Raw genomic sequence first — 12,458 nt, 5'->3', positions numbered from 1 at the left:
ACCGTCAATCGTCTACAAAAGTCAACAGAGTGACTCAGTGGACAAGTAAACAAGTTTAATGTTAATATTGTTATAATCCAGTTACACTGATTTTACTATTATAGCAATAGCATTGATGAATAGTCATAGTCATAATAATACTCAAACTAGTTTAAAGGCCTATGATCAATGATCCTAATTGGTAGTGGACTGGTTACAAATTACAACGGTTCTTTGCGACCCGAGTTGCACCACTTGCACCACAACAGAGTACTATATACAGTTGTTCATAACCGGCGTCCGGCACGATCCCACCACGTGCAGACAAAAGAAACAACTATATAAAATATTATTATTATGTTTAATTAGCATACCTACCTATTCCCTATTACACCTAGTTAAGCGTACGATCTTGTTGAGAGAGCAAAATATGACCTTGAAAAGGTAACACGCCAGTGTGACCACTAATCATATCGTGCATCCCCCTGTTCTCATATTACCTATTTATGGGTTATCAAAACTCGAGAACAAGTCCGCGATAACAGGTAAAAAACGGGACATGGTAATAATAATACATAAATAAATAATAGCCAATGTTAAAGTCAAAGAGTTAAATTGTTGAGGAATGAGTAATGAAAGTATACTCTGTTAATATTCTTAATAATTACATGACAAAATAGATTTTGTCATGAATAATTATTCATTAATGAATTATGACGAGTAGTTAAATTTACTGTGTAGTAACTAGTAAGTACTAAATATTTGCAATATTAAATAATATAACAGTTTGTTATAAATATTGAATAAAATGTAATTCATTGTTGAAAATATTAAAACTATAATGGAATTCATAACTAAACGATTTTATTACTTAATTCACTCCACGACAAATTTAATCTCAGTATTGTAATATTACAGTTTGCTCAACATTTTAGTTAATTAATCGGTGAATAATCATTTAGCAAACTTATTTCTATTATTATAAATAAATATATGAATTACGCGAAGTAAATTTATGTAGAACAATAAATACGGTTTTTACTACTGGTTATCTCACCAACATCATCACACAATATGGCCAATACTGGAGTGTTGCCTTTTGTACGAGGTATAGATTTCAGTAACAATGATTTTAAAGTAAGTATATTCTATCATTTACTCCATTATCAATATTTATTTAGACTGTTTTTACATCAACCATTGGTTATTCATTTAGTTGGTTTTCATGTTGGTATTTTTAAAATGGGAAACAATATATTAATTTTGTGTAGATATGCTTAAGAGATGCCTAATTTATTGTAATAAGACATTGAATTCACAAGTGTTAAATAAAAAATGTTAAATAAACTATATCAGTTAGATATAAATAACAATTCTTTAATACTATAACATAATTATAATGGATACATTAACATTAACTATCAAAAAATAAGTAAAAGTAGAAAACATTTAAAAATCTTTTCACTAACACATAACATATTCTTAATCTATTTGAATATAAAAATACAAATTAACCTTAATTATGTGTCAATGCTTACAGTTAACTAGGAAAAGCTTAGATTTTTAAGAACTTAATTTATATTGTAAAATGTATTGATTATTTCATTAGAAAAAAAGTAAATAGTAAATATAGTGAATGTCTCACACCATATACTATAAGGTAAGGTAATTATAGTTTAAAGGTCTATTTCTCACACTCATTAGTTATTTTTAAAGACCATTATTTTAGGAAATAAACCATACTAAGTACATTGTATCTTCACAGTTGAAAAACCAAATTTATATTCAATATAAAAGTCAATTTTTTTCTTTTAGTATTATTATTATAAAACAAATTTTTGTTTATTTTATCAAATGTTTATTTGTATGGCAGATATCAACTGTAACTTGTCAATGAGTCATCATTGTAATCAATATTTTATTTGAATTTAATATTAGTTAATATTACCATGTATATTGTATATATATCATTGTTAGAGTAATTTATTCTTGTATTGTCAATTAATAACTTTGTTGATTGAATTAATTTTTGCAATAATAATATGTTTAAATATTTCAAATACTTGGGAATAATGTTTTTAAATTAAAATTTTATAGTTTTTATAATTTGTTTAAAATATTTTTGTCCTCATTTAAAATTAAAATTTATATGGTAAAAACATGGTAAAAATGTATATTTTAGATTTATTGGTTACAATATTAACTACGTATGTTGAACCTTGTATTTAATTCTCATTGAATTTTATACATTTTTAATTATATCGACAGCAAAAAAAAAAAAAACTAATAAAAAAATTTAAAAATGACTATAAATATTTTAAAAAAGTCAAAATATTTTTACCATATGTAATTTTAAACATTAGTGAAAATGTCAAGTATCTCCATTCTCCACAGTTATTTATTTATGATTCACAACAACATGAAAATCATAATACCTATATTAATAATCAATTTCATATAAATTTAAATTTTAGATGTCCATAAAGAAAATATATTAATAGAATTATTTATTAATCATTTTTTTATTTTTTTTTTTTTAACTTTAAACATAAATAAATCTTGCGACTATTGACAATATATTTTGAATAATTTTGAATTGGTATGTTTTAATGATGTATGAGGAACCTTGTGTTAATTTTTTTATCTATATTTAAAGAAAAAAAAATGTAAAAATGTATATAAATAGCTCAAAAAGCATCAAAATATTCCAGTTACAACAAAAAAAAAAGTTTTTTTTGTCTAATACTGGTTTTACAAAATAATTCATGTTTTTACTATTAAAAAGGAAACTTATAATACATTTTCAAGATTTTTGACCTTGTAGAAATATTTTTTTATTGAAAATGTAAACTATCTATAAATACTATGATAATTATCAAAATATTTGAGTTACCTACATAACAACAAATAAAGCTGATTTTATGAAGTACTGATTTTTCATAAAAAATCTCATTTTCCACAATTATTTAGAAAAATACTCTCAATGTTTGACATCTCTAAGATATCAACTAGTTTGCAACTAGAATGTATCTCCAAAGTAATTCAAATTCTTTTTTATTGTAAATTTTGTAATTAAAAAAAAAATAATTCTCCATTGTTAAGCAATAAAATTATTGTATTCCGCACAAAATCAAAAAAGTTAATTTAGTTTGAAAAATAATTTATAATAACTTTTTGAATTATTATTCAAAAAAAATAAGCAAATGTCTGTGTATATACTTACATTACTATGATCATTAGCTGTAGCATTAATGTTTTATTTGTGACAACAATCAACAATGGTACTAACATGGTACCACTTTTTATATAGTTACTTCAAATTAGTATTTAGAGATATTTAAGATTTAAATATTTTATTATTTACCCAAAATTGCATATAATTGTTATTATTCAACTCTTTAAAAAGTGTATATAGCATCTTCATTCTACTAAGTATGTGTCTACCAATTAATATTTTGCTTATCTCAACTCTTTAAAAGTTGCAATATATCATCTTTTACCACTCGTTTTATTACTAAATTATAACTTTTATAACTAAAATTTAACTTCTTTTTAGACATCAAAATTTCCTTCTGCTGTTATGTCAATGTCAAGTGTTCAATGGCTGAATTTAAATAGGGTAAAATTACATGAAATTCCAGAAGAAATTGGAAAACTTGGAAAATTAGTATGTATCAATTATATTAATATATGTTTTTTTTTATGTTGCCTGTGTCCAGGTTTGGGCAGTATTACAGATACAATTGTATCTTGTATCATGATATATAATTTTAAAGTTATCTTTTTTTGCCAAAAGATACAAGACACTATTACTGTAAATATTTGTACTGAATAGTACTAATAAATTTTAATTATATTTGCAGAACCCTCTGAACTTAAATAATAAATGAAACAGCAGTGATATTCTTATTTATTAATATGGTATAGTTAATTATTTTGTTGTGGATTGTATTTTTACAAAAAAAAATTGTCGATATACATTCTAGCCGAAACAAACTACAATTTTACTACAAAATGTTATTACTTGTATAACAATATGAACAACATAAAATTAAATTAAGGTGCCTGTGTACCTATTTATAGATTACAGTCATTCAGTCTTACAGATAAGCACTAAACTGAAATTTTCATTCTCATAAAATATAAATCCACTACTTAGATGTTAGTGTAACCATGTAGGCCTTTCTCCATAAAATAGAAAATTATTGTAGTTGTAAGTTTAAAAGTACATATCACATATCTTGTGTCTTTTCTACATTCATAATGTATCTTTATATATATATATATTATTACATAATTATGTATGCATATATCATGATACTTTTTTTTTAGTGTATGGCCTAACTCTGCATGTGTCTACATAAATATTTTGAGTTAAGCTTAATTAATTAATAAAATGTTTTTGTTCAAAAATATATAATAGTAAATTTTAAATTTATAACTTTTGAATACGCTTAAAATCAAAATATTTAATATTGAGTAATATTTTTATATTTAATTCAGGAGCATTTGTCAATTGCACATAATAATATTGAAAGATTGTATGGAGAGCTTACGGAACTATGTTCATTAAGGTCATTAATTGCTCGTCATAATTGCATTAAGAGTTCTGGTATTCCTCAAGAACTTTTTTGCAATAATCAAACAACAACTGAATTGACAACTTTGGATTTAAGTCACAACCGATTAACTAGAATACCAGATGGTTTAGAATCATCTTCAAGTCTTCTAGTGCTAAATCTATCTCATAATAGGTAATATACAAAATATAAACAGTAATACTTACGGTAGATACTAATGCAATCATTACAAATTAAATTAAATTTTTTCTGTCTGTATTTAGTTTTATAGATTTTGCAGCATTAATAGTTTCTTTTGGAATTTTTATTTAGATTATTACAATTAATTAAGTAATAATTATAATTTCAAAAAATATATTTTTATACAAATATTAAATAAATGAAGCTTGTATTGTAGAAACATATTTATAAAGTGGGAACAAGCTATGGATAAAATAGATAAACATAAAATATGTTAATTCTAAATATCTGAATGAGTGGCTGGTTTAAACATTTTTTTTTCTAATGAATGACTAGATATTAGAAGAAAAAAACATTTAGATATAGTGATGTTTTGTTAGTCTTAAAAATGTATGGCTAAAAAAGTAATTATTAAGACAGGAACTGGAAAATATGTTAAGCACAATATTGGAAGTGGAATTTTTTTTATATAGTATAGAAATAATTTTTACTAGAAAATTTTTTTGGCTAGCGATTCATTTTGGATGTTAATGCGTTGTCTGCTGTTTCAACATCTATTAGGGCTTGATGAAAGGGTTTATTTAATGTTTGTATAGTTATCAATAATTTTTATTATTTAATTTTTTTTCTAGGATAAGTTCCATTCCTAATCAATTATTTGTTCATCTGACAGATTTATTGTCATTAGACTTAAGCAATAATGAACTACAAACACTTCCACCACAAATGAGGAGATTAACAAATTTACAGACATTGATGTTAAATCATAATCCGTTAGATCACTTTCAATTAAGGTAAATATTAACATTCCTATAATTATTATAATCATTGCATTTTATAAAAGAATCTACTTCAAATATGGAATAATACTAACTATTGTATAAGTAGTTTCAAATATTAAATTTTTGGAACACACGAGTTTTTATGTTTATTGCAAATTGTACATCCCAAAATTGTTTGATTTTTTACAAAATATTACTATGAAAACTTAATTGTTTTCTATAAAATATTATTTTTTGTTTTTGATAATTAAATCAATTTTTTTGGTGATTGAAAACACAATTAAAAAGGTTTAATGTAAAAAAAATTATTTTAAATCATTTATTTTTGTGTATTATCTTCTAGACAATTACCATCTATGAAAAACTTAACAACACTACATATGCGCGATACTCACCGGAATTTAACTAATATGCCTCCAAGTCTTGAAACGTTGACATCTTTAACTGATTTGGATTTGAGCTGTAATCAGCTGCCAAAAGTACCAGATGCACTTTACACATTGACTAATTTAAAAAGATTAAATCTGTCTTCAAACCTTATCACAGAACTTTCATTGGCATTAGGTATATTTTTCAAAGCATTAAATATATATATTTAATTTTAGTTATTAGTTACAATGTAAGTGGCAAGTATATAAATGTATTTAATGGTTTCATTGTATATAAATATTAGACATATTGTATATGATATTAAATACATTTAAGTACATATTTTTAATTTTTTTCAAGTTATTCAATAATCTAAATTTTGCTCCTTGTTATCAGTTTGGAAATTAAGTTTAAATATTAAAAATGTGTTATACATGAACATTTTTTGACAATTTATTTAACTTAATTTTTACAATACAAGTCATAGTACCTAATGAAAAGACACTTTTTCTTAAAATTAATAATCCTTTTTGTTTGAGTTGCTTATTATATCTTAGAAAAATGTATTTGTATACTTAGGATTTTAACTAGTTCTTTTTAATTTATTTTTTTTATTTTCCTAAGATAACGTGTCAATAACTAACAAATGTTTTTAATAATTTTAACTTCATCTCCAATTATATATATGATTTTAAGAGAATTCTAATTTAATTTTTTTTGTAGAGGTTTGGCAAGAACTTGAAGTTCTTCAGCTTTCCGACAATGAATTGATATCTTTACCAGCTTCACTTTGTAAGCTATCATCGCTCAAACGGTTATATGTAAACTACAATAAACTTGATTTTGATGGTATTCCTTCTGGAATCGGCAAACTATCTGCAATGGAAGTTTTTTCTGCATGTGGAAATTTGTTAGAAATGATTCCAGAAGGTTTATGTAGGTAAGTAACTATAGTGTTTTCATCAAAGTTATGTAATATGACTGTAAAACAACACTCAATTTTTTTTTTTTTATGTATAGATGTGGTAGCTTAAAAAAACTCTTACTTGGCTCTAATAAATTAATTACTTTACCTGATACGATTCACTTATTAAAAGACATAGAAGTCCTTGATTTAAGTAACAATCCAAACTTAATAATGCCACCTAAACCTACTTGTACTGCAACTGATGGATTACAATTTTATAATATTGATTTTTCTCTACAAAACCAATTAAGACTTGCTGGAGCTGTAGTTCCAAATTCTATACAGCCATCTCAGGGTAAGTTTTTTTGTTATTAATAAATTAATACATTTTTATATTATTAATAATTATTTCTAAACATATTAATTGACTTTTGATTTTTATTTTCAAGCTTCTAGCCGTGATCCAATTGCTCGTAAATTAAGATTACGGAGAAGTAAAAGGGATCATGAAGAAGAAAAACAAGCAAAAATTCTCAAAGTACTTGAATATATATTTTTATTATTTAATATAAATTCTATGATCATAATAGTTTGAAATAGTTTTGAACAATGTTTACAATACACTCTTTACTATGAAGCCTATGAAGCATGGTTGATAGTTTATACTTTACAGGGTATGCAAGACATAGCAAATGATAAAAACAATGAAACTTTTGATGATAGTATTAAAGCTGAGTCATTAAAGTAATTTAAAATATTTTTTTTTATTATTTTAAATAAATTTGTTTTATAGTTAAGAATATTCTTATAAATATTTTTAGACCTAAAAGATGGGACGAAGGATTAGAAAAGCCTGCAGTTGATTATGGTGATTTATTCGAAGAAGGAACTGGTAGACTTCCTGGTCTTAGTGTTTGGGAAATAGAAAATTTTTTGCCAAACTTGGTTGATGAAGTAGCTTATGGAAAACTGTATAGAGGAGATTGTTATATTGTTCTGCACACTACTATTAATACTACGTCAGATAGTTTATGTTGGAAAATTTTTTTCTGGATTGGAGATAATGCTTCTGTAAGTAAAATTTTAAACATTGAAATAAATTATAATATTAAATTAATTTTCAAAATTGTTATTTACAGCTTGATAAAAGGGCATGTGCGGCAATACATGCTGTTAATTTAAGAAATTTTTTGGGAGCTGAATGTAGAACTATACGTGAAGAATTGGGTGAAGAATCAGAAGAATTTTTATCATTATTTGATTCACCATTGGTTTACATTGATGGAGGTCGTACTGCTAGTGGATTTTATACAGTTGAAGATATTGTATGTTGTTTTGTTATAATAAATTAGTTATTTAAATATATAATTTAAAATGATTCTTTATTTTTATTTATAGACTTATTTTACACGCATGTTTAGAGTACATGCTCATGGGACTTCTGTTCATTTAGAACCAGTCAAATTATGTTATACATCTTTGGACATTGGGTATGTATTTATTTTGGATGCTGGTTTATCAATCTTTCTATGGCAAGGTACAAAAGCAAAGAACACACTTAAATCAAAAGCAAGGTAAAATCGGTATACATTTTAAATTATAAAATTACATCTAATGTTAATACAAAAGTAATAGAAATTATTTTTAAAGATTATTAGCTGAAAAAATAAACAAAAATGAAAGAAAAAATAGTGCAGAAATATTCATTGAGGAGTTTGGCGAGGAAAGTAAAGAATTTCGCGATTTGTTGGAAATGGATGATTCATTTGACTCTTCTGTTGATATACAAGCAAGTAGTATTGGTTTTATGAAATAAATATTTTTGCTAAAATTATAGTTATTTTTAATTAAATTGTTATTTATTTTTTATTACCATCTTGTACCTAATCTAACCTTTAGTATTATACATTTTTATTTTCTAGTGTAAAATATATTATTATATTTATAATATTTTATTTTAATTTGTATTAGGCTAATGTGGACGAAAATTTTGAACCACCGTGTCCTCGTTTATATCAAGTAAAATTGGGTATGGGCTACTTAGAGCTTCCTCAAGTTGAGATATTACATAATACTTTAGAACATTCACTTTTAAATTCTAAAAATGTATATATTCTCGATTCCTCTACTGACTTATACGTTTGGTAACATAATTGAATTAATTTAAGTACATTTAATTAGATAAATTAAAGTTGTTTGTTAAATTTAACTTAAGGTTTGGAAAAAAGTCAACACGATTGGTGAGAGCAGCTGCTGTTAAGCTTTCTCAAGAATTATTTGCTATGATTGAACGTCCAGATTATGCTTTAACAATGCGAATTCAAGAAGGAAATGAACCTCAAATTTTCAAAATAAGATTTGTTGGGTGGGAAGAAGTTATAGCGGTAGATTTTACTCGAACTGCAGAATCTGTTCAAAAAACTGGCGCAGATCTAACTAAATGGGCTATGAAACAAGAAACTAAAGTAATCATTACAATTAATAATTTTTATTTTTTAATAGGTATATTTTTAAATATGTTTTATTGTTTTATGTATTTTTTTTTTATAAGCATGATTTAGCAGCATTATTTACTCCACGTCAGCCACCAATGTTGTTAAACGAAGCATTACAACTGATGCAAGACTGGAATGATGATTTAGACCAAATGGAGTCTTTTGTTTTAGAAGGGAAAAAATTTGTGAGATTACCTGAAGATGAATTAGGACAATTTTATAGCAAAGATTGTTATGTATTTTTGTGTCGTTATTGGGTACCTGTTGATGATGAAGAAGGAAATGAAGATATATCAGATGGTCAACCAGAAGATTTCCAATGTGTTGTGTATTTCTGGCAGGGACGAGATGCATCAAATATGGGTTGGCTGACATTTACTTTTAGGTAATTCAAATATTTTGCTTTAAAGTTTAAGCTCTTCTTTTAATATTAATTTTATTACTTTAGCTTAGAGAAACAATTTAAGGCTATGCTTGGCGAAAAACTAGAAGTGATTCGTACTCATCAACAACAAGAAAATATTAAATTTTTGTCTCATTTTAAAAGAAAATTTGTTATACATTTTGGTAAAAGAAAAGTAAAACCACCACCAGTTCAACTATATCATTTAAGATCTAATGGTAGTGCACTCTATTCAAGGCTTATTGAAATCAAACCAGATGCAAGAAATTTAAATTCAGCATTTTGGTAATTTAAATTTCTTTATAGATTCTAGTATACCATTTTAATGTTTTTATTATTATTTTCTAGTTATATTTTAAAAGTTAAATTTGATCAAGAAGATACTAATGGAATTGTATATTTGTGGGTTGGATCAAAAACTGACCCAGAAGATATAAAATTAGCCGAAGAAATTGCTGATGATATGTTTAATGATGCAAGTATTACAAAAATCTATAATAACGAATATTAAAATTAATATTAAATTATTTTAACTATTAGGCATGGACTAGTTTACAAGTAATAAATGAAGGAGAAGAACCCAATAACTTTTTCTGGGTAGCATTAGGTGGTGAAAAACCTTATGAGCAAGATGCTGAGTATATGAAATTTACAAGACTATTTCGATGTTCTAATGAAAAAGGATATTTCACTATATCAGAAAAATGTTCAGATTTTTGTCAGGTTAGTATTTACATTTTTATATAATTTAAAACTATTTTTTTTTATTTCTTAACAATTCTTCAAAGATAAACTTTTCATTCCTTTTTTGATTTGTATTGTTACTAAAACATAATTTTACTAGAATATAATAAACATTTTAGTTTTTAAAATATTATTTACATTTCTTATTTTCTAATAATTCTACAGTTAAATTAAATATTTAAAAGTTATTAATTTTAGGATGATTTAGCTGATGATGATATAATGGTGCTTGACAATGGAGAGCAAGTATTTTTATGGCTTGGTGCTAGAAGCAGTGAAGTAGAAATAAAATTAGCTTATAAATCTGCCCAGGTAAGATATTTTATATGAATATTAAATAACAAAAATATATTATGTATCATATAAAATGTATAATTTTGATAAATATATAATATATTTAAATGATTAGAAACTCCAACTCACCAATATGAAGTTTATCTCAATGGTGAATTGAGCTAAACTATTTTGTATTTTATAAATATTCTAATGTATTTGAATTAATTGTTTTTAATTTTGTCTCTTTTTGGCTAATTAATTATTAACTTATCGTAGTTTAAATGTTTTAAACTACTTAAACTAACAAATAATCAATGATATTGAATTAAATTAAATATTGATCATAATAAGTCGTAGGCTTTCTTAAATATTAGTTGTTAAATCTATTTACCTGATTCATTATATTTTAAAATTTAATCATCTAATTTAATGACACAATATTTATATGTAAAAATACATTTGAACAATTTTTAAATTTTATTTTAACAATTATAAATTTAATTTTTTTATAGGTTTATATACAACATTTAAGAGTTAAACAACCGGAAAAACCAAGAAAATTAATGTTGGCATTGAAAAACAAGGAATCACGTAGATTTACAAAATGTTTCCATGGCTGGAGCTCTCATAAAACTACACCAGAATAGTTCCAGAACTTTATTGTTACTTAAATTATACATTTATAGATTTTAAAAGAATTTTTAATACCCTTCTGACACTTTTCCCTCCTATATGACTACTGATATGTATACATAGTAAATTAATATTTTATTTATATATAAACTTGAATGTGTTATTCATTAAACGTAAAATAATACATTAAATAAATATTTATAAATCCAATGTTGTGACTCAAATTTTGTATTCAAAAATTAATTTCTTACATTAATACATTAATGTATTAATATTTAATTACTATTGATGATGTGTAGCTGGAAAAAGCTTTCATTTTCAACTATAAGGCTAATTTTGAATAGAAAATTGGATATACTTAATACTTTTAACTAACTGAATATAAAAAATTTCCAATATTTTTCATCAAAACCACTAGTTGACAAAATCAATTTTTTTATTTTATTGTAATTCAAAAACTTAAATTATAAATACTTGAAATTTTTATGTTGTGCAAGTTTCAACTTGTCTAGGACAATTCACCTTATGGTAAATTATATATTATAACTTATTACTCTAAGAGAGGACACAGCTTTCATACATAGTAGTGAACATTTAACCCCAACAGTTAAACATACAATTTCCAAAATATTTTGACTAAGATGTTCTCATTGACATTTTAAGTTTTACATTTTTTTTTCTATATAAATTTCCATAAAACAATTTGTTCATACCAATCACTAGTTAGCTGAACCTTACTTCAATTTAACCATTAAATACCAATGTTTACATTCGGTACATTCGTAAAATCGTACCACAAATTTAATGTGCAATAAGAAAGCATTTTACAAAATTCGCATATTAAAGTGGTGGTTTTACAAGATTTTTGAGAATCAAAACGGTCAATGAAAATGTCTAAGTGTTGAAAACCATTAAACTGAATATTAAATAACAAATTAATCAAAATTCGAATCATATTATATAGAATTGGTTTTTTTAACGGGCAACGAAGTGCACGGAGCCAGCTAGTAAGTTATAAGCTACTTGTTTTAAATTAGATTTATACATATCAAATTACTCCAAAGTTATTTTCTGCTAACTATTACCTATGCATAAAAAAAAGAAATAGTT

The 12,458-nt window shown here is 24.5% G+C and overlaps 1 protein-coding gene across 2 annotated transcripts; it reads left to right on the top strand.

Moving 5' to 3' along the window:
* The first annotated feature begins 548 nt into the window (after window positions 1-548).
* Window positions 549-11,558, top strand: LOC114123794 (protein flightless-1). Of its 2 annotated transcripts, none has more exons than XM_050204211.1 (22): window positions 549-726; window positions 1,001-1,116; window positions 3,536-3,646; window positions 4,483-4,733; window positions 5,372-5,533; window positions 5,865-6,085; window positions 6,614-6,830; window positions 6,911-7,152; window positions 7,247-7,335; window positions 7,471-7,541; window positions 7,619-7,868; window positions 7,937-8,122; window positions 8,196-8,371; window positions 8,448-8,586; window positions 8,769-8,941; window positions 9,013-9,262; window positions 9,349-9,677; window positions 9,741-9,980; window positions 10,044-10,170; window positions 10,236-10,418; window positions 10,638-10,751; window positions 11,228-11,558. In XM_050204211.1, the coding sequence occupies exons 2-22, from the start codon at window positions 1,054-1,056 to the stop codon at window positions 11,360-11,362; spliced, it is 3,729 nt and encodes a 1,242-aa protein (XP_050060168.1). In that variant the 5' UTR covers window positions 549-726; window positions 1,001-1,053; the 3' UTR covers window positions 11,363-11,558. The 2 variants fall into 2 exon arrangements, with proteins under 2 accessions (XP_050060168.1, XP_027842686.1); XM_027986885.2 differs by having other exon boundaries at window positions 549-727; window positions 976-1,116.
* Window positions 11,559-12,458: the final 900 nt, after the last annotated feature.

The sequence above is a fragment of the Aphis gossypii genome, chromosome 3, assembly GCF_020184175.1.
Source record: "Aphis gossypii isolate Hap1 chromosome 3, ASM2018417v2, whole genome shotgun sequence".
In the NCBI taxonomy this organism is placed as follows: domain Eukaryota; kingdom Metazoa; phylum Arthropoda; class Insecta; order Hemiptera; family Aphididae; genus Aphis; species Aphis gossypii.
This window is presented reverse-complemented; position numbering and strand designations above follow the sequence as displayed.